Source organism: Struthio camelus, chromosome 14, assembly GCF_040807025.1.
Source record: "Struthio camelus isolate bStrCam1 chromosome 14, bStrCam1.hap1, whole genome shotgun sequence".
NCBI lineage: Eukaryota > Metazoa > Chordata > Aves > Struthioniformes > Struthionidae > Struthio > Struthio camelus.
Window position 1 is genome coordinate 21960158 of NC_090955.1, and position 23336 is coordinate 21983493.

Consider the following 23336-nt stretch of genomic DNA (forward strand, 5'->3'; position numbering starts at 1 on the left):
TAACAAGATACACCAGGCATCAAGAAAAGAGACATGAGAAGCTGGAATGCAAGTTGCATGCAGTTAAGTGCTGTGACTAACATTCCCACTCATCAGACAGGAAGTGCTTAGCCCCAAGTGAAAGACTAACACTGAAAACACGACTTAGAATTTGGTTTGGAGTTTCTGAAAATATCTTCCTTCCAAAGCTCTGCTAATTTGTCCAGGATAAATTCTGATGGAAACAAAACAAGCAGAATATTTTAAGACACATGTTCTACTTCCCTCACCAATGTTTGTAAAGGGCTTTAGAGCAAGATAAAAAAGCCTGTTAAAGAATTAACAAATGAAGCTTAGGGAGGTTCCCTTTCCTCAGTTTGATGAAACTAATACTGGATACAACTTTCAATTTTATAACACATCCATTTTTCTACAATAAAGCCATTTTCAAGTTATTATGGGCTTCATATTGAAAGAAGTTTGCTCAGATTTTGAGGTAGGATTCCTTTTTTTTTTTTTTTTTACTTTATAATTTAGCAGAATGTTTTACAGCTTGAGGAAGGCCACCTTTTTAATGCTATTGCTGAACTTACCTGGCCTCTCTGGCTGAATCTTTAAACACAGCTGTCTGATGAAGTCTAAAGGCAGTTGAACAATTTCCTTAAAAGAAAAAAAAAAAAGAAATTGAAATTGTTGAAATTTTTTTTCAACAAAAAGCTTAATTTGGTGGTCTTAAGATGGAATACCACAATTCAGCAGATATTAACAACAGCATACCAAGTTACATGCTCAGCAGCTTCTCTATGACTAGCCATTAGATTTACACCATTTAAATTAAATAAAGATTAAAAAAAGAGTATTTTCAAAATGGGTTTAATGTGCATGAAAAAAACTTGCATCATTTTGTCTTTTTCAAAAATGAGAACAGTTTTCCTCCCCCACCCCACGGTAGAATTTTATGGCTCAAGCTCCAAAAAAAGTTGTCACTTTTCCACTCAAGCATCTGATGTTCAATTAATTAGATGTAGCCCTCCTGAAGAACAGAGCGAGCAGCAAGAAAAAAGTTATCCTTCGACTGCACAGAAGTCTGGATAATTCAGTGGAACCAGGCTTCTCTCTCCTTCAAAAAATCAGCCTCAAAACATCCCTGTCTTCCACCTTTCACGACATACAGAGAAAAGAAATTACCACTTTTTTCACCAGTAGCTTGAAATAGCTCAAACCACAGAGTACAGCCCAATCACCTCATCAGCACAGAGCAGGATCTTTGTTCTGAACTGAATGCTTCTTGTTTGTGTAGCTTGCTTAGGAAGATCTGCAAACCCTACTAATTGCTTTTGCCTGGCATCTAGCGTTCCTCAAAACACAATGTTTACAACGCATAAGCCACTTATTTTAAGGATAAAACATTCACCCCATGATGAACGTAATTCTCCCCGAAGAACTGCTTCATGACATGTTTTCCAAAATCTACGATGTTTTGCAGATGGTGTAGTATTTCTTCTGATGTCTGAAAGAAAAAAAACATGGTAATTTAGCTATGACATAATGATACACAACACTTGGAAATACGTACACATACTTGTCAATGATTTGGCAAAGTACCCTAATTGCTATACAGAGTTTAGTAAGTAAGTATACGTTGAAATTAAAAGGATACACTAAACTTGTGGTATGCATACCTCCCTATGGCTGTTGGACAGGTTGAGATGACCAGGAAAGCAGTCAGAAGAGATTATTTTTATTCTTAAGTTTGGGGGGGGAGGGAGAAACAACAAAAAAGGCAAGAACAGAGATAACAAAAACAGTGGAAGAGAGTGAGATTGGCCAAGATTGATTCTGTCTCTGACCATTAGTCTTCAAACAGGTAAGAGATCGACAATGATCAAAATAGATACACTGCATGCTTTCTTACCAACAGGTTTAAGTGCAGGAGATGCTCTGAATGTTATGAAGTACTTCATCTGGAGAAACAGATACAGTCCTGCCAAAGGTCAAAAAGACCAAGCCACATCACAGATCTCTGCATGAACAGGTACAGAATTTGCCATCTGTCCTGAATATTGCCCCAGACAATGAAAACTTTTATTATCTTCTGTGTTTTTTTCCCATGCGTTATGTGCATATAAAGAAACACCAAAGATCTTCTACAAGATAAAAACGCCAGGCTAGACAAATATGAAGCTAAATAAGAGCAAGAGGCAGGACAGCCACAGTAGTGCAGTGTCACTATGGCAGACTTATGCTTATTAAAGAGATATTAGAGTGCCCACGCGGAAAAAGCTTTACAATAATATTGTTCTATTGCCAGTACTCCAGCATACTCTGGTTCTCTGCACCGAGTTTTATTGTTACTATAGTCAATCTCCAAGTTCTTTTCCTGTGTCCTTTTGTAATACAAAGCTTTTCCAGGAAAATGCTATTTTGTGTACCACTGTACAATATAGCACCAAACCAAGTAAGGTTTACTCTTAGGATTATGTAACAGTGGAGAAAGAGAAAGCCTAACACTGATGTCCAAGCTGGAAACTTAAGAGAGGAAAAAGCAGGAGCAGGAGAGAAAATAAGAAAATAAATAACACTGCAGAACAGAGTGTGAGAAAACAAAACGCCAGGAGCAAAACACTCAGATAATGACTAAGAGCAGAGACAGAAGAAAAGACCACATCCAAAAAATTAAATGTGTTAAGAGGTAAAAAGGAGATTGTCACTAACTAGGCAAGTTTACTAACAACTTTTTTTTTTCTTTTATAATAAGTAGGTATTTCTCATCTTACACAAGTTGTCTAGGACTAAAAACAGATTAGTTACTGTAAAGCAGGCTTTCCGAGGCTGCGTGCTACATTTAATATTCTTCATCTAGTTAGATTCATTTTCCAGACTGAAACAGCAATATGCAATAGTGCGTTACAGAAAAATAAGTTATTTCTCTGCTGGTTCAGTATGCAGTGCATGAACCAAAAAACCCAAACCTTTGGAGCTTGTAGGAAAAGTACACATTTTCCAAAGCACTTTCACAGCACTTCTATCATTCTATAAAGGCCAGAACAGCACTTATTCTTTAAAATGTTTGGCATGTTGTAGACGGAGTTGTTTTTCAGGATCGCTCTCCTTGCATCTTTTTGAGAGAACCAAAATACGTTTGCAGCAATCTCTTCAGAAAGGCAATCTTCCATTGCTCAAGTCTTGGAAGAAAATACAAAGTATGATCCCTGAATAACTTTCCCAATTGCAGTTGTTTGGTCTAAAGAGGATGTTTAAGAGAAAGTAATTAATAGGCAACAAGGCCACCTAAATGAGCATGGAACAGGATATTTTAAAGCAGTGTTGTTCAATTTGTTCAATCTGTGCTTTGCAGGAAGGCCAGCGCTTCCATCAGTAGTGCCGAACACACCTAGATCCATCACAGAGGACTGCTGTTAAGTCCAGGTTCCTTCCCTCCTCCCCACCAAAAGGCAGAGGAGGACACCACTGGGGAAATGGCGTGTTCCTGTCCCCTCTGCTCTCACCCTGAGCAGACTACAAGCATGCTATAGAGGTTTTCCCTTGCATTTAATTTATCCCAGTCTGGGGAACAAGTAGTTCCTTTGGAGAGGGGGAAAGAAAAAAGGCAGCAATTTAAAATGTCTATAAATACCAAAAATATCTTCCTCACTTTATGAGGCGAGGAACTATTATTCTAAGTAAATATTACAGCAAAACCTTCAGTTTACATACAGACTTCCTCCCTTTTTATGGCAACACAACCCTTTCTTTAGGGTATACAAATTCCAAACATTGAGCAGGAATATTACTTCGTCTTGTACAATAACAGAATTTTCAGCTACTTCCCATTTACAGATTACTCTGACCTCATTTGCTGATGCACACAGGACTTGCAGACTTTTTTTTTTTCATCCTGGGAATCAAATAAGCATCTCTGAAAACTACGGCACTCACTACTACTACTACTACTACTACTACTACTACAAGGAAAAGACTCACCAGTTCAACAGATCAGTACCACTTTTAGGTTGCAGATCAAGCTTATGACACTTGCTGACCTCCTTTTAAGAGCAAGTACCTTTGATATTCCGAACAATAAACAATATTAACAGACTGCTGGAGCATCACCTTTTAACATTAAAAAGGTAAAAAGGTTTTGAAGAACCCATCACTGCTGCCAGTTCATTTAGTAAAACACCAAACACATCAAATAGGTTCTAGCCAATGAGATTCAACTTGAATCTATGCAAAGACTGAAAAGGGCAAAGAACTCATTCATGCAGAAGACTCAAATATACCAAAATTGGTGATAGGCAACCATTCCACAAGTCCTGACATTAATATTCACTCAAGAAATGCAAGCCCCAGAGTTGCATTCATTTCATTACTAGTATTTTTTATTACAAATACCTCACTGTAAGAATAGGTTTGTGAGGACATTGCCATGTTTATTCTACTAGAACATCAGGTCCCAAATTCATAAGCAATCAGTATGTATTAATATTACTAGAAATCAATGTAAGGTCACATCTGAACTTTCTTCCCTTTTCCAAAAGAGTTAAGCAGAAGCAGTTTTAAAAGACTGAGACACACCTGTCCAGATAGGAATTTTAGTATGCCTCTTATTAGAGAGTATTTGCCTTGAACTGCTTCTGTCAGAGCCACTTACATTTGATGAAGCTACAATTTCATGCCTAGAAATATGACACTTTATACCCTAATTCATCTTGCACTAGTTAGGAATACCAATTACACCTAAAAAACATTCTCTCTATAGCTGTCAAATTGCTATGTACAAGTTTGGTCCAAAACTCTGATTCTCCAGGAGTTGTTTACAGATCTAAGGATAAATTATTTGCTCCTCAGTTCTGCTGAAAGAAAAACTGATCTTCTAAAATAAATAAATATAAATTAAAAAATTACAATCAGCAGAATATTCAAATCATATAACCTCCTATTTAAAAAGCAATGATAAAAGGATTTGTAAATCGCAATGTCCAGATAATCACAGTACTAGGTAAACAGAGAGTTATGAAGTCAGCTGCAAGTCAGTTCTGTTCAAATGTAACATTCAAATGTTTTACATTCAACAGCAGGGCTTCCTGAGGCAGCGTACATTGCCGATCTAGCTTTAGTAACATGAACTTACAGAGCCACAATTTAAACACTTTCAGAGCTACATTACATAATTGTGTACATCCAGAAATTACCATTTTGTGGTTACAGTGGTAAGAAAAGCATGTCTGTCTGGGGCAAGTTTGAATGGGAGCGTTGCTAACATCTTCTAAAAACCAAACTTTTGATGCTTAAACAGACCCAGCCTCTAGGAATAACTATCATGATATATTGCTGTCCTTGCTAGAATTCTGAGTGATTTTACTCATCTGATTACGCAGGGGAGAAAAAAAAACAATCAAGAATCTGAGCAATGTTCATATAGTACCAGATCACCACACCCAAGGCATTTTTGTTGTGTATCACTATCCCAGTCCAAAAAAATTATACGCGCAAAGAAACTTACTGAAGTATTCTCAACTGGAACTCTGTATTCTAGCTAATAGTGAAAAATTACTTCCTGTCTTCCTTTGCTACTTCTTCACATGATGCCATTTTGTATAAGGATTATTATGCAACATGACTTCAGACCAAAAAAAAAAAAAAAAAAAGAGGCAAAAAAAAAGCTAGTACTCAGTGTTTTCTTTTGTTTTTTAAAGAAAGAGCAATAGACAGTTTTTTATTTAAACTTGATAATGACCAGTAGTGCTTAACTGGAAATTAAATTTGTAAGTACGCTAAGACGTGAGATGTTAAATTTCATTCTACGCAACAACTAAAACGTGAAAAACAGGTAAGCGTTTGCTGGCTTGACAAAACTCTTTCAGATTTTCAACTGTCTGGTCATTTCAAGAGCTCATTAGGTATAATCAACTAAATTTGAATTCTCTCCCCTAATGAGTTCACTTTATCACAGTACTGAGATGATGAAAACACACCTTCTCTTACACCATTGATAAAACAATTGAGCGTAAGCAATAATCTCTATTACAGATAAAGAGTGGAACAAGTAAATCACTAGGTCTGTTTCCAGAGTGAACAATGAAGGGGTAAAAATCATCATATTTTAAGGTCTGCAAGCAAGTTGTAAAGCTGCAGGCTTCCTGTTAGAACTTAATTTTTTTAGCAATTGTTTTCATTAAACACGAAGTCACTGCCTAAGCATGGCACACTCATCAACATTCATTCAAGAGACAGTTACTTGTCTGTTCACTATTGGTACCATGGAAAGGGAAGAATTTAAGCCTTTTGAACTAATTTCCAGAAAACAACCCTACCAGTGCAGAACAATACTGCAATATGCAGGAAGTATGATGAAAGCTTTTCTCCACCCTTGTAAGGGTTCTGCACCTGGGGGAAAAGAGCAAGTGTGCAGAACAAAGATGTAAGCTCTGATACCTGCCAGGAGACACAGAAATGAGAATGTCAGTGGCCACCTGGAAAAGACTTAGGCATGCAAATAGGTGTATATGGAGGAGTATAACAATAGGAAATAAAATGAAATAGCTATTCAAAATTGCAACATGCTTGCCAAAGTCAAAGTACTTAAGACTTACACATTCAGAAATGTTTTAAAAGGTTCAGCGAGTAGGAAACTGCTGCAGGAACGGGAGAAAGCAAGAAAAACTGTTTAAAGAACTTTATGCTTTTAGCATTTTTTAGAATAGGTATGCCTCACATCCTGTGAGGCTGCAAACAGATCCCGAATATACTGGAAGTACTAACATCCCCTATTTTCCTTTATCAGAGAAATTTTAGAGATTTGTGCATCTCATCAGCTTTGCACCGCTAAGGGTAGGAATAATACTAGCAATACTTCCTCTATACAACAATCCGATTTCTCCCCCCTACTTGAAAAAAATATCAAAACTGAATTAGATTATTACTACTACTAGCCTTTCCTACTAAAGTAAGATTAAACTCTTATTTTCAGAATCAAAATGCTGGTCAAAAGGTGATTTTTCATTGTTATGAAATTCCAAGGACCACTCTCAAAAAGCTGCCAAGATCACTCTGGAAAAGCGACTACATTATAGCAACCAACATCCTCTAACATAATGAGAAGCTATACTATGTCAAAGACATTATGTATTTTATCTAAATTGACAAGTTAATTTAAACTAGGGCATCTTGCCTACGCCTTCTTAAAGCTTTGAGAAAATAAAACATCTTGGCAAGAATTCTATGCCAACACGATCAGTTAAGCAGCTTCAAATATTATTCTAGAAAAGCCTCACATTTCCCAATACATTCTGCCAACAACCTAAGAGGTTGCCTTCATGTACCCCGAACGTACACATGTGGCTGACAAAGATACCATCCCACTCCTCAGCTCATCAGGATAATAACAGCATTTAAGTACTTCCATACAACAGCAGAAGTATTTGTCATTTGATGGAGGAATGGACCTTCAGACCAAAATATTAAGAGGAAAGCCTCATGTAACAAAACAACAACAGTGTGTGTGGCGGGCGGGGGGACAGGGATCAAAATACAGGATTACACTTCTTTATTTAGAAAGGCAGGGAAAAACAGCAGCTCCTTGGAACAAGGACTAAGCTTTACCTGCTCAATAATTATTCTATAACTAGAATAAAGTTACATTTAGAGGTACCTTTATGAAGCAGAGCAAGAAAAACAATTTAGCTATGAAACACTAACATGTTACACCTAGAAAAGCCCTTTTTAAGTCCACTGAAGACAAGCACTGTATTGTACTAATGAGGCAGAGTAAATTTACTCAGAAGGGACTAAAATAGCTAAGTGCATTACCTTCCTTCACAAAATCCTGACAGTAGATTTGTCTTCCACGCTTCAAGGATACCAGAATTTGTGGATTCAAAAAAGCAGGAAACTAAGACAATCACTGCAGCCATTATTGCTTTCATCTTTATTTAAATGTTAAATGGATACTCACCAGGAAACGCTTATCAGGAAAGAGAAAAGTGATCGTGCATTATTAAACATTTATGTTAGAAACATGTCTCAATATCAGTTATTGCCTACTGTTACAATAAGCCATACCAAAAGAAGTGATAACTTAGTGCTTGCTTTACCGGAAAGATATTTGAAAGCTGGAAAATATTAAGTTATTCAGCATATTACTATGCTGCTTAAGAAACTCTCAAGCTTGAAAAGCATTCTGTATAGTAATTAAAAACACATCTTTCCTGGAAAACATAAAGGTAAGCTTATGTTAATTCACACAGCAACTCAGAAGTCAACTTTACATCAACTGATGCTTCCTCGTGTTTCAGATTTTAAACCAAATGTATTTCCAAATGACAAAATACTTGGTTGTAAATGATTAGCATTTCATTCGCTGCAATTCCCTAATGAAATCGTTTTCTTAAGATATACTAGCTCTACTATTTCTGCAGAAGCATGGATAAGTTATGCCTGCATTTTATCAAGGCACTTGCAAAAGAGTATTTTGATATGAGAACTTCTAGAATGAAAAAGTATGTCCCAATTGGATTTTCTTTCATCGCTCTGAAAACCTGTAACAAATAAAATGTTATAATCTTTACAGATAATCTATTCCACTGTTTTACCATGGAACCATTACAGTTTTATCTAATAGCTAACCAAAAATATCCTAAGAAGGAAACAAAACCATTTTCTTCAGGAAATTTGAGGGACAAACACTTAAGACCGTCATGGTAACAAGTTTCTATGTACTACTGCAAGATTCGTATCTCCTCAAGTTTCTCTCTTCCAGGATTAAATCACTCAATTTTTTCAACATTTCTTTCTGTTTCTTAAATCTCTTCATTATCACTCTTCTCCTCTAGACTGTTTTCCATTTATCGCTCTCCTACTTACAGTGGATTAACCGAAACTTAACACAATATTCAGTGTGAAACCACTCATTCTCTCTAACAGCTTACAATTCCACCAATTCATCCCAAAAATGATATTTGCATCTGTTTTGCCTTTCATTTTCTCAAATGTTTTGTAGTTCACCATAATTCTCAAATCCTTTAAGCTGTTTACTGGCGAGCCAGTCATTTCCTATTTTGTTTATGAATATTTGTGTTCCCTTCTTCATTTCACGCAAGTAATTAACAGCTCACCGATCGATCAACACTTCCCACTTAGCTTCACAGAATTTTGCCTAACTGATCTCAGACCAAGGTTCCAGTTATTCACTCCATCTTGCAGACTGAGCAACCTGCGTGCAGTCCTCCCTTCTCCAGCTTGGTGCTGCTTGTTCTACTCTGTGACCCAATTATTAATATCAGTAGAATAAAGTCTTCTGGAGGACAGACAGCTTTGGGGATTTAACACAAAATGACCTCCAAATTTCAGAGTCTATCTTTGTTAGCCTCTCAGGGCTTTTCAAAGTCAGATGCACATCCACCTGACGGAGATTACATCAATGCTGTATTACTTAGCTTGTTTATATGAACACGATTTGGGACAATGCCACAAGTCCTTCTAAAGTTAAAACACATCATATCTGTAACCTTCTCCTTTCTCTACTAAGCTAAATGCCTTGCCAAAAAGTATGACGACCTCAGTCCAACTACCTTGAGTTGACTGGGTGTCATTTCCTGGATACTTATAGGCTAATAATGTACTACTACTTTTTTTTTTAATTGTAGTGAGACCATGTGGTCTAATTCTCCCATGCTGTATTAAAATCTGAGATAGGTGCTGTACTCCTTTCTTTCAGTCCACTTGGTCCTTCCCTGTTCTCGTAAGAATGCTAAGCATTATATTATCTTAGACTGCTACAGAAGCATAAGATACGTTTTTCAAATCCTGCCACAATAAGCAGATCTAAAACTTCAACTTGAGCCACACTTTAGTTTTACTTCAATTTTTTTCCAAGTAAAACAGCAGCAGAAAGACCACGAAATAACTCACCACTATACTGTGTGCACGTTTTTTACCTCCCTTTGCTTTCCTCTGATCTATTTTTGCTTTTATTTCCCTTGTTGAACACGCAACATGTTTTGTATTAATCTTCTTGACTTAATGCAAAAATCCCATCCCATATGTTTCACTCCATGTTTACTTTACAAGCATCCTGGTTTCTCTTTCCTCAAATCACCTCCTCCCCTCCCCAGCTCTCAATACAGCCACAGTACTTTTTATATTTCCTTCTCACCAGAACAGTATGCCACTGAACCCTTACAAAGCCATCTTTCAGTAGCAGCCATAACTCAGATCATTTCCTGTATCTCTCAGGTAACATGCCCTAAAGACTACTCATTAGCTTAAGGAAATTGTAGAATATGAGCCTCGTCCCCCTTTTGCTCTCTTGGATTTTTTTTTTCTCCTTAGAGTACTGTGTGCTGACATTTCACAATCCCTTTTACCCTCCATCTTTGACTCTCGATCATTTTCCCCATTAAAGGAAATCTAAGGTAACTAAGACTTAACAAAGGTAACTAAGACAGAGACTCTAAGGTTTCACTTGCTTCTCAAGTCAAAAAATTATTTTGCCACAGCCCAAGAAACTAAGACCATGACCTGTCATATTCTTTTCGTAACAGATAAGATACTAAAGTCATTCACTGACACTATTCTCTGAATACTTCCTATCTTTGTCCAAAAATTCCACAGTTTTCTAGCTGCTAAGTAGTCAACATAAGACCTTTATCATGATGTCAGTTCTGTGTTTTTCCTTTTCTGTCTTGCCTAACAACAGTCAATAAAACTCTCTCTCATTTCTTCCTGAGCATCCCTGCAGTCACCTACACTGACATGCAGAATTAACTCTTTCTCTTGCTACAGCTATCCTTGTAGAAAGTTGTACCTTCTACAAACGTATTTCAGTCTTATTATTTGTCCTATACAAAGGTCTTGATACCAGTAATTACATAATTTTAGCTATAAAAGACAACCTGAAATTTCCTCCTGTTGCCGAAACTCCTGAAACATAAGGCACATTTGAAAACATCCTCTTATTCTTACTCATATCAAAGTACTTCCGCAGGCTTCAGATTTCTCCTCAGACTGGCCATCATTAGCTTACCTGTAAGCTTTCAGCGTTAGTTCATGTTGTGTCTTACCTTATTCTGGTTTGGGGGGAACTTCAAAAAACGCAGCACCACACAGCGCTAAAGAAGGATAGGAAAGAATATAATTTTGTTAGGATTTAAGTACATTATCATAATTTCAAAAGTTAACTTCATCTGAACTGCACAAATGTCCTATTCCCCACTCTAGTTCATCCAATAAATTAAGTGTTGTTGAAAAACTGAAGAAAAGCAAAATAAGTATTTTCAGTGGTTGTTTCACTCAATTTGAAATCAAATAGATCAATTTCTGTTTCCAGATATGCCGTGACCTCCCCTGTTGACTTTAACAAGTCAGGCACGCCGTGCTTTCAGTCACCAGTTGTAAAAGGGGAAATACTGCCTCAGCTTACAGCAATATTCTGGAAGTCTGATATTTCAATTTGACTGCCACTAGAAGTACAGGACTAAACAAACAAACACACACTTACTTTTGCCCCAGAGGTCTCTGGAAAAAGTCCTAAGACCCACTAAAATATCAGTTGCTTATAAAATTAGCATAGCATTACAAAATATTAAGGAGATGTTCGCTTATTAGCTACCAGCAAAAGCTGCACAGCTGTACTTATAAATACTAAAACCTGCTACTTCTAAACTCAGTTTTAAGGGAAACACCTAGAAAGTTACATGTTTAAAAAATAAATATGTAATGCACTGGGCTAAATGCAGCAAGTTTTCAAATGTTTCACCTTACAAAACACTCATTTTTGTGCAAGTCACGCAATTCAAAAACCTTTGAAGTTTACATGGTAGGCTTTGGCATACTCTAAACAAAATTGAGCCTTTACAGAGTTTTTAAAGAGTTCAAAAATATTTTGGAGGTCTATTACGTAAATTAGGCCTTTATCCATAAGCCTATTAAAATAGGATGCCTCTTCTCACAGAACAGATCTAAAGAATCTCTCTGGCCACAAAAGTCTGACGAAATTATTCATTATACTTGGTATATAGTCACTTTTTATATTAAAACCAAATTTTGACATAGTATTTAGGGACCTGAGGCCCCTCTATGTTAGGTAACAGGAAGCCCTGCCTCAAATTAGTCAGTCTAAATATTTGAACCTCCAGAAATTTACTTCCACTTATATATATATAAATCTATTCAGATAAGATGTGGGCAGCAACAGCTGGGTACCACAGTAGGTTTAAAAAAAAAAAAAAGTAACAGATGTTTTCTTGGGTTCTCTCTTAACAATTCGTTGCCTCATTGGTCTATTTGGACCTTTCCTAGACAGTGCAAAAAGAATTACATTCTATTTAAAGCACCGTAAGTGCAATAAATCAATAAATAACAGTAGTAACAATCAGATCAGCTGACAAAGATACACAGATAAACTTTAAAGCAACACCTCAGGTTTATGGAATTTGAGCATTTTTCCCCCTACCAAAGGACAGACAATTCTAAAAAAATTTCCATACTAGGACAGCATCAAATATAAATAATAGTTCAAGGGCTGAATGCTGTCTCTGGACAGTGCTGAGTGGGGGTGAGCAACAGTTATCTTTAATTACTAATGCGTAGAGAAAGGACACCATGAGGAAAGCAGAAGAGATGACAATGTCTACTCCAAAATCCTAACAAAAGGAGGTCTGGATATAGACATTAGATAGCTAAACCCAGAAACAGCCCCTTCAATGTCTTAAAGGTCTCAAGCTAGCATAACTGTTATAAATCATCGTTCACCTATATCACCCTCAGGTGAAAGTATACTTCTCTGAATTCTGATTAACTTGTCCTGCTTGATCTAAACAGCATGCAAGTTACACAACAAAAATAAAACACAAATAAATTGAATACTAAATATAATAATCTGGATTTGACTACTCCACCAATATGACTGCTGGGTGGCACCTCCTCTTTGTCCTCCATTATGGCCTGGATGGTGTTAACAGAGCTCAGGTCTGATGAGCCTGTATATTCTGTGTACACAGTACAAATACACTGTTATTTTTATAGTGTTTCACCAGTTTGGATTCCTCACTTCAAATATTCCTAAACAGGTGGATCAGGGATTGAGTGATCTGATCAGTTCGATAACTTTCAAGGGTGCTCATCTTAGTGACAAGTGAACACTTAAGTAAACACATCATAGACCAAAACTAGACGATTCATCCGATTTTTCGATATAGATTTGTAATTTAGCAATGCAACAGCTTTCAAAATAAAAACATATGCTAGATGGCAGAGAGGAAAAGTAAGTACATCATGCTGTAGCCTACTGTTCCTAGGGAAATCTGTTACAACAATTTCTTATCCTTTATAATGGCTTTCCAGTTCAATTTTGAAAATCAATTAACTTGTAAGAAAAATAACACAAAGCATCCTCAACATGGTGAAAAATGCGTGCTAAAAATGCGTTACATACTTAACCATTCATCACTTCCCAACCAGTACATTTCCTCTAACCGACCCCTCTAGAAAATGCAATTGCTATTACATGTATCTGTAATAAGACTCATTACAATACTTGCTCATTAGCAAATCATTTCTAAACAGGCATACTAGGATAAAAGGATAAAAACTATGTATGGCAAAAGAACAACATACTGCTCTTCTACAGACTGGATGCAGATGTCAAAAGGGAACAGAGCAAAGCTCAAACAAAACTTTTCAGAGTTGTAAATGCAATTTATTTAACTAGTCACTACCAACTTCCTCTTACGCTATGTCTTAGTAAGGCTATTACAGTGATCCAAAGTAACAGATCCAGATCTAAAAAATACTAACTTATTTTGGTTGAGGAATTTTTCAGCTAGATCCCTGTCTGTGCTATTGATTACCAAGTTGCACAAGCATACAGGCACAATACAGAGGTCAGCTCTGCATTGGCCAAAGACGCTGACTGCTTAAGAAACATTAGCACTGTAGTATCCATCCGTATTTTTCACATGCTATTGAGGTAGTGACTGATTTTTCGCTTGGAAGTATTGTGAGTTGTTGTTGCCCTTGGGTTTTTCCTTCAGTTATCTTAACTGCCTTCGATTTTTTTTTTATATTTGCAATTTGAAAACCAAAGACATAAGATGCTTATCTATAAGTAGAAGAATGTCCTAAATTCAGAAGAGAACAGATTTCTTAAGATATCACTACCCTTTAGCACTCCAAACATCAGATCAATTAGACCCTAATAGTCTCCCAAACTTCATTCTCTATATGCATCTCCATAAGCCATTCCACTGCTTAGTAGCGCTTCAGTCAATGCACTATTGCCAAAGTGTTTAGTTAATTGAGTCATAATCCCATCCAGACAAAAAGATGGAAAAATCTAGGCAGCAAAATCAAGCAGAGAGGGGAAAAAAAGTAACAATGCATGGAGGTAGGAAAATTTAATGCATTAAACATCAAGAGGCTTCATATTTTTTGAAGAAGCAGCATGAGCTAGAACCGTGAACTCAAAGGAAGAATTTCATCTACTAACTCTAATTCCTTTCTCTGCAAGCATGCTCAGTATTCAAGTGGTGACGAAAGGGAAAAAAAAAAGTAATCAGAATATCAAACATGACTGTCCTAATTCTCTGAATAAAGAATTTTAGTGAGACTCTTGCATGAAAATACAGCAGTTTGGTAACAGATAACAAACAACATTCCTAATGCAGTCCACAATAGTACCAGGGCTACAATGAAAACCTTTTCCAATTGCTACAGAAAACAAAAACCAACAACAACAAAAGAGGGACGGCATCTAGGATAAAGAAACTTATTTCTCACAGAACACATTAAGATTTATCAATTGCTGTACTACTGAGATGTAATCAAGCGCCTTTGCTCTAGAAAAGCATGGTGTCAATACACATAGTATAGTTTCGAGACTCTAGCGATAAGCTTAAGGTCCCACTGAGAAAGACACATACTTCTTAAGCACCATATCATGATACAATTTTTAAAAAACAAAAAAACTCCACACAACTAAAAGTTAATGCTGCCAATAAAGAGACAAGAAACTATCGAAGGAGCTGTTAGAAGGTGCCCAAAGTAGTCACTGGCATCACAGAAATATACCTGTGCATACACACACAACTCCTGTTGTCTTAAAGATCCTGGGGGGGAAAAAAAATAGTTCACTGATCTTTGCCCCCAAAAAGTCAGATGGTTATCTGCAAGTCTTTCTTCTCCAAAGCTGTGACAAACAGCTATTATTTTAATTTTACTTAGAGAAATCCAAGAACACTAGGTGATCCTTCAAAGTTAGGCCAAAATAACAGAATCTGACTGGCATCGATATAGATACTTTAGATTAGACAGCAGACATTGTGAAACCAGAAGAAACACTTAGACTGTATTTCTTTACTGCTTGATAATTTAATATTGGCCTAGTATCTTTCTAAATATCTCCTAAACCTCATTTTCATAAGGTAAAGCCACCATGCAGGCTTCCCAAACTGTAGAGTTTTCACTAGTTAAACACAATTAGGGCAAATCTATAATCGTGACATTTCCACTTTAGACAAAAATCTCGTCTGCACCACTGAGGTTTTTTTCAAGTTTCAGTCACTTGCTACGTTATTAACACAATCTGTGGTAAGAGTTGGTGCCAGTGAAAGTAATAGGGGAATTTTTATAAAAATATGCTCAAATGCTAGTAAAATTGCTTAGATGTATAGAAAGAAGTATATTTTCTTTCTGTTGTTTTCACTTTGGCTCATGTGGTTTTAAAATATGCCTCAGTGTTAAACTATGTGGAATTAGCCTGTCCAAACACAAAGCTTGAGAAATGTCTCTTCAGCTTCTACTTTTCGAAATAAGCATGTACATATAATTTGTTATTAATTTGTTATTATAAACAGCATATTTACATGTTTTTGTGTAGAAGCATAGCAGTACTCTAATGTATACTTCCGCAACTTCCCAGTATAACTAGAAAAGAGTCGTACTTAGTTGATTACCAACTTGTGTTCACCTATAGAAGATCTTCTGGTAGATACCAAAGCACTTTGGGAAGCAACCCCTCTAAACCCCAGAAGGAAATCCACGCCTCTTTCTACTTCCCTTGACTCCACAGTGTCTCATGAATTGTGGAATCTGAAAACTCTACAGTATTTTCTGTGAACACTATACGCAATTTTAAGCATATCGCAAAGTTGTCTACCTATGTCTACCTACTATACTCCACTGTAATACATTTATTTTTAAGAGGCACATGATGTACAAGCAGAACCCAGATTTAAAATCATCTGCATAAGAGTCATGAGCTTCCAGTTATTATGTACACAACTTGGGGGAAACAAATTCCCAAAGACTCGTAACGAATCTTGCCCTACCATTATTACTACGCCATTTCTTGCAACTTACTACGCCTATCACCACCATCTACTTCTTAAGCAGATGAGGAGGTTAAGTGGCCTCTATTCTTACCATGGTGTCTGAAAAGGCTCCTGAATTTCTCTGCACTGTAAAAAATGGATGTTAATTTCATTTTCTTTCCCTAAGCCTAAAAAGTAAACAAGAACTTACAGAGCATAGTTCAAATTAAATCAAACCTTTTACCACCACTGTAGTTATTCAACACAACTTAAACATTGCAAATTTAGGATAGTATACACCAATAATACCTACAAAAAATGCAATCTATCTAAACTTCAGTCAAAAGGACGGAGAGGGGTTAATTTACACAAAGCTGCTATTCAAGCCCTCTTTGTGAAGTTACTGATATGCAAATACATTACAATAAATAACAGTTGTTATGATCCTAAAAATGAAATAGCTGCCTATTTTGCTGATATTGGGCTATTTTTGCAGCAGAAATTTGAGTTGCATGCAGTTTACACTACCTAAAAGTTATATGGAAATTTTTATTCCAAATTTACATTCCACAACCCCTTCAATTCTAACTCTGGTTTGAAGGACTTAAACAGAATACAGCGCTTTTATGTTCAGAGAATCCACCAAGAGGGGGAGGCAGACAGACAAAAAGGTATCATCTTCATGTTAAAAGTTATCTCAGAAAAGACAGTTGCATGGAGGAAAGTTCTTTCCCCTGAGCACTAACAGAAGTCAGTAAGAACATGCCCACCACACTGCCCAGGCCCTATGATCAAAGCTTATCTTTATGATGTGATGTCTAAGTTCAATACATGATATTTTACATGTATCCTCATCCAGGGTCTCAATATGCTGGCCAGTGGGGAGGGATCTAGAAGATTAAAACAACTGAAGCATGTAAAATGTTGTAGTTTCTGAATGAAATATATGTGGTAATATGGTATATAAGCCTTGTTCTCCAGCTCAGTTTTATTCTATATAAAGTGGATAAGATCATACAAAACAAAGTGAGGAAAGCTGCATTTCCTGCCAGTATGAAGGAAGTTTAGCAATTGCTCACACAAAGTGTAAGGAAGTACTCAAATCAGAACAATACCCTCCTATTTGGTTAAGGGGCCCCTTAAGAATAATCTTTTGATTTCTTTATACAAATAAAGAATTTTGAACACAGCACCTTGCTTGACACCATTGAATATTTTAAACTATTATCTGGAAGCAAATGACACCGTGATACTTGTTTTCTTTTGCAAAGAGTTCACAGCTTGCATCAGATTTCAGGTATTTGTTCTTTCCCCCCCCCCCCCCCCTGTTCAGTTACGATCTACATTCCCGTGATAGTTGAGTATTCACTCAGGTTTCACATTATAGTAAGTTTTATAATAACCTTACAATATGCAGATGGTACCAATTTAAAAACCATTTAAAGATTTTGTACTAGACATGAATAAAAAGGTATGTTTACTATTCAGCTAAGCTACATAATACTCACAATGATATCAAGTGATATATGCGCTCGTACTAGGTGGAAACACACACCAGAGGGCTAGAACAGAATGAATAAACCTATTGATTCCTGGCCCTCGGCATACAGTACTATAATCTGGATAACACAGTACATGTCCCTGAGACGCTAACTGTTAAAAACAAGGGGGAAAAAAAAAAGATCCTTAAGGTTTAACAGTGTATCAAATTTCTTTTCTGTCAAACAGGCGAGTTGCACAAACAGAGATGTGAAAACATGTACTAAGCTTCCTTCCTTGAAACTGCTGCAAGTCCGGGTGCGTCTGGAACATACACTTTCCAAAGGTGAGGGTTATAGCCAGCTGCCTAGCCAGCTTCTGTTACATTGGGCACACAAGACTCTTCAGCAAAGTATTAACAGTGAGGGGAGGAAATAAAAAAACAGAAACAGTCAAAAGGAATTAGAATTATGTTAAGTTATAAAATGGAAAGTTAAAAACAAGTTAATAATTCCAAGCATCCTAAACACCTCCACAGCTCAGCTAAAAGAAACCTGAGCAACTCCTGAGCAGCTGTTCAACTGAATGCAGCATCCCTGTTCCTTCCTGAGCAAAATCAGAGAGAATGTCAGAAAGTAATTATCCCACATCTCAGAAAGAATACACTGAGCCGAAGGCAACATCCCACTAAAAGGCTGGAAGAGAGGAATGAACCGTGGGAGCAAATACAATAAGCTATTACACTGATATCTCCTACCAAGGTCAGGTAAGTTATTTCCACTAAAAAGCAACCACTGTTAAATATGTCCAGCCCACTACTGTTGTTGATTGAAGGAAGGTTAAGTGCACAGGAAAAAAAGGCAAAGTTTAGTGTTATGAACTCCACCTTTACTACATTTGCCACCCGCTTATAAAACAAACAAAAAGAAAGTGTTTTAAGGAGGCTTGATTTAATCATCTTTAACAAGAAACTCTCTCTGTTTCAAGCCTGAACTAGCACAGAACCCAAACAGAAAGTACAAGACCATTTTTAATCGAACCTAACTACCTCCTGAGCTTTTCTGCAAAACTGGGATTCACTTTATATTTCTATTCATACTATCTTCAGTATTCTCAGAAGTCACCCAAAACAGAAAATAAAACAAAACAAAATAAAAAAGACACAAACTGGAGTTTAAATTCCAAAACAAACGTTTTATACAAATAATGACCAGTACATATATTTATAACTATCTATCTATATAGAGTGAAAGCTAATATGTTACATTATAATATTAGATCTGCATTTCTCAGTGTTTCTCTCTCCCATCTCCTTCCACACAGAAAGACTCGAGTGTTATGTTTTCATATCTGCATCTACAGAAGCACCTGAGAAAAAAATATGTTAAAAGATTAACTATAAAAGAATAAGAAAAGTTTAAAGGGCATTGCTGACTTTCTGTTCCTTTTCCTCTCTTCATTCTGTCCCCGTACCTGCTGCTGCTTTCCTTGCCACTTTAACAAAATATAGTATTAAAACTGTGTTACATTCAGAGCATACTTTCAGCACAGAAACCTAGTAAAGGCAAGTACATTTAGCTATAACACACTGGTGCTATACAAAATTAAAATTCCATATAAACATTGACTCAAACAGCTGCTTTGGGTCAAAAAAACCTTTGCAGCTAATCCACTGAAGCGGAAGTGCTTTCAGCTTCTAATATTTCTTTTATGATAAAAGCTTTTTGTGACTGTACTCACGCAGAGTTAGTGTGATTAGTTATGACATCTACAACAGCTGTTGTAACAGTTTAGCCAAAGAAAGAACTATAAACAAATACAAAAACGTCCTCCTGTTTGCCAGTGACAACAGATGTGTATTTAAACGTCAGGTAACCAACGTATTAGGTTAACACAAGGAAACGTACAGTTTCATTCTGGCTACAACGCCACAAAGGGTCCTGAATCCCAACCCAAGCTAGTAATTGCTTCCTATTCCTAAAAATGTAATTGCTGTTTACAGCAAGACGCTCATCTCTTCATCTCTTTTCCACTGGTGAGACCCTGATTGCATACTGCTTGGCTTTCCAACTGGTTTTCATAGCTGCTTGCTTTGGTAAATGTAGATAGAAGCCTCTCTACTCACTATAAAAAAGAAAAAAAAGCAATCACAACTAGGAAAGATGGAACAAAAAGCAATATATTACATTTGTCATGTATCTGTTTTCTTGTCTTTTTTCTAAGCAGTGAAAGAGTGAAGTTGCTGGGTTTTTTTTCTCTAGACAATCTATGTTTATACATGCATACCCCTAAAAGAACACACAATGTTAGAGAAATAAGGTCAAAGAAATGTCCTATGACCCTGCAAAAAAAAAAAAAAAAAGTGCTTTTAATGATCCTTAATCCTTATTAAAAATTCATGATGGAGTCAGAACCAGATGCAGAACTCCTGCCTACATTCAATGACACAGCTTTGGTAAATCTTTTGGATACATTCAGCGCATGGAATAAACGAAAAATAAAAGTTACCACGCGTTCGAATTTAAGTAGGGGAATCTCCTCAAGGATACAAAACTTTTAAGTTCAAATCTTAACGAAACTGTGTGCTTCCTATGAGCTGAAATAAAATTCAATAAATACAAGTTGCACCTTACCTTTTCTCGGTAGTTTCTTAGTGTGAAAAAGCAAAGGTGCCCTAACTTGGCCATATTTTAATCAGTACAATATTCAGAGAAGATCGCTGTTAATAAGCAGCACCAGCCAAAGGCAGGAGAATACGTCTACCGCTCATATTTTCAAGGAAGAGCAACTCCAAATAGCACAGGCTACTTCAGTATTTTTCCCCTACCTGAAGACTTCTTTAATGCCAAGAATCAGCAGTCTGTTCAGTATTTCCTTGAAACCAAGAGATCCATAGATATTAATTCACTGATCCACAGACATTAAGAAGAAACCCAAAACACAGGTGAACAAGACCTGTTCATAGTAAGGGATATGTAGTTTCCCAGGAATGACTTTGAAACGTTGGGGGCAACACTGTACTTGCAATAATTTCAAGATGACCATAGAGAAAACAATGAAGCTCACAGAATTAAGAACAGGATATTCAGGTTCTTGAACACAATTGTACAAAATGGGACCATCACAAAGTACCTCAAGAAGATTCACTCAGCAAGACAGCAGATAGTGAACGGCACTGCTCTCTTTTGGTCAGACAAGACTAAACAGCAAAGCTGCAGCTGGCTAATAACCATAAGCTTTTTGCTGTTAGAGCAAAAATCCCCCTCTTGTCTAAGCATACAATCTTGTCCATGGCCCTGTCTCCATCACCAATAAATAACCTTCTACATGTAAGTTTACTGCGTAAAATGCCAAATTTACCCAGTAAGATTAATTTTTCTTTCAACTCTCCCCCTAACACACATACACAGGAAAACTGTTTCATACTTTGCAAGCAATGTTATAAACAATTATTGAGTCGGGTGTGACACGAGGCACCCTCTGCAGAAGTACAATTATTTCACTGGAAACGCGAAACCAATTTGATCTTCCCGGTAATAAAAAGGTCTTTATCCATACACTATGCAGCTATCATAATGTGACTGTCAGCCAGAGCAGCTGCAGATATTGCATATATAGTGAAATCAAAAACTAATATTAAAAATGCAAGATACCCCTCTCCCTTAGCACACCTCAAATCTCTACAGTCCTCTACAAATCCAGAACAAGGACTGAGAAAGATGTCTGTGAAAGAGCACTGGTAACACTGATAAGATATCCTCCATCTTTACTCTTATGTCCTGAAGGAAAAAACACAGAGAAGAGCCAGACATTGTTCAGCTACTATAAGCAGCAACTTTGGGAACCTTCTGCAGGTAGGATTATCTGTCTGACTCAACTCCCTCCTCAGTCCCCTTACTTCAACTTCATTTACCTTCTCCATCTACCCTCTCCCCCTTTCTATTTAGCAAGCTCACGTGCACTCTGGAAACGGTTAACATACTTCCTAACAAATTACGTCCCTTACCAAACATCAAAGATATCTGTTAGAGCTGCAACCTCCTCTACGAGGAGCAGATTATTACTAAATAATAATCAAGGCATATCAAGATCCAAACCACAACCTCTTGCAAACACACACCAAGGTTCCTCTAGGCCATTTCACTGAATTAAAAACATGCTAGAAAAAAATAATTTCCCTTTTCTTGTATCACCTCCAAGCAGTCACTCTAAAACGCAAGCTTAGTGTTCAAACATATTTTAAAAGGAAGTATTAGGTATCATGTCTCAATATGAAAAAATTAAAAATTAATACAAAGCAACTGCAGTGAAACAGAGAAAGAACATACATACTTTATCTAGCGAAGCAAAACCTAGGGATTTCAAGCATGTCTCAGCGGTGAAAGGAAATACAAGTCATTATTTCTAGAGTTACTTACACTACTTTATAAGGAACAACAATTTCCTGAAACCTTTACGAAATGAAGTGTTAGTGTCTCTGTAACAGTAAACAACTGATTGAAATGCAGAACTACAAAACAGGATTTGCAGTTCACTTCTGAAAAATTAGGCATCTCCACCTTAGAAAGAGTTAATAGCTTGCAAGATGGCGACTATTCTACAGCAGTTCCACAGAAGCTTCACCACTGCTCAAGCACAGGGCAGAAAAGAGAAGGAGTGGTTTGGACCACTTTCTTAAGTCAGAAGCCAAATCTGATGAAGATGGAACAAAACTCCCATAAAAACAGAGGGAGCATGAAGCATCCTTTCTAACTGGCCTGGCTGTTTGTAATAGTTTTGCTTTAATGGCTATATCTGTGCCACAGCACCTTATGCATCCCTGAGACAGTAACAAGAACAAGTAGACCAGATGATTCACTGTTTGATTAAATGTGGCAAATCAACTATTTGAAGAGGATATAATGCCTCAATCAAATATACAAAATCAGCAACAAGGATCACACAGCTGTCACCTGAACTAACAGCTAGGCAAATTTATGTGTACTTCAGAGCGATATTTCTGAATCAATGCCTCAAGCACTGTTTTCAGAAACCAAAACAGAGTTACCAGTTATATCTCTCACTGAAACCAATGAGGTAGAAAAGTTATTTTTGTTCATCTTCCAGTAGAAGCATTCAGCAGGCTACAAGACTATACAAAGGCTTTTTGACCACAGTTCAGTTTCAATTTGGATTAGCTGGAATAAAAACCAACAGGACAAGCTTTATCATCAGAGAAACTTGTCTCATAATACTGAATGTCTTCCAGAACTTCAGGTTCACCAAAATTTAAACTTCAAAAAGCCACGAAAGCAGAAGTTAGAGTATACATAAAGCAAGCATGCAGCTCCGTAGATGACAACAGTAACTGGGAATTCTTTGCAGGCATTCCATCTTTATTCATCAGATCACTTTCCAAATGCTGGAGAGCTAATTAGAGCAACTCTGTAAAGCTGTCACTGTAAAAAGAGATATGCTGACTAGACCATGCCCCGCCTAAGTCGTGTCTCTTCTTAACTGCATGAATAAGGAACAGGGATGTTCTTGCAGGGATTTCAGATGCTTCATTTCAGTACTGCATTCCATAGG

General features: G+C 36.8%; 1 protein-coding gene across 2 annotated transcripts in view; it reads right to left on the minus strand.

Moving 5' to 3' along the window:
- The window catches only part of IPPK (inositol-pentakisphosphate 2-kinase), a 41082-nt gene that overhangs the window by 14247 nt on the left and 3499 nt on the right, over positions 1-23336 (minus strand). The window contains exons 2-4 of one of the 2 annotated variants that reach the window (XM_068907466.1): positions 11043-11090; positions 1394-1489; positions 573-639 (exon numbers count right to left, since the gene is read on the minus strand). In XM_068907466.1, the coding sequence (XP_068763567.1) occupies positions 573-639; positions 1394-1489; positions 11043-11090 (211 nt within the window). Of the gene's footprint in view, positions 1-572; positions 640-1393; positions 1490-1894; positions 1985-11042; positions 11091-23336 lie in introns of those variants that run through there. The other variant, XM_009688113.2, reaches the window with a different exon arrangement.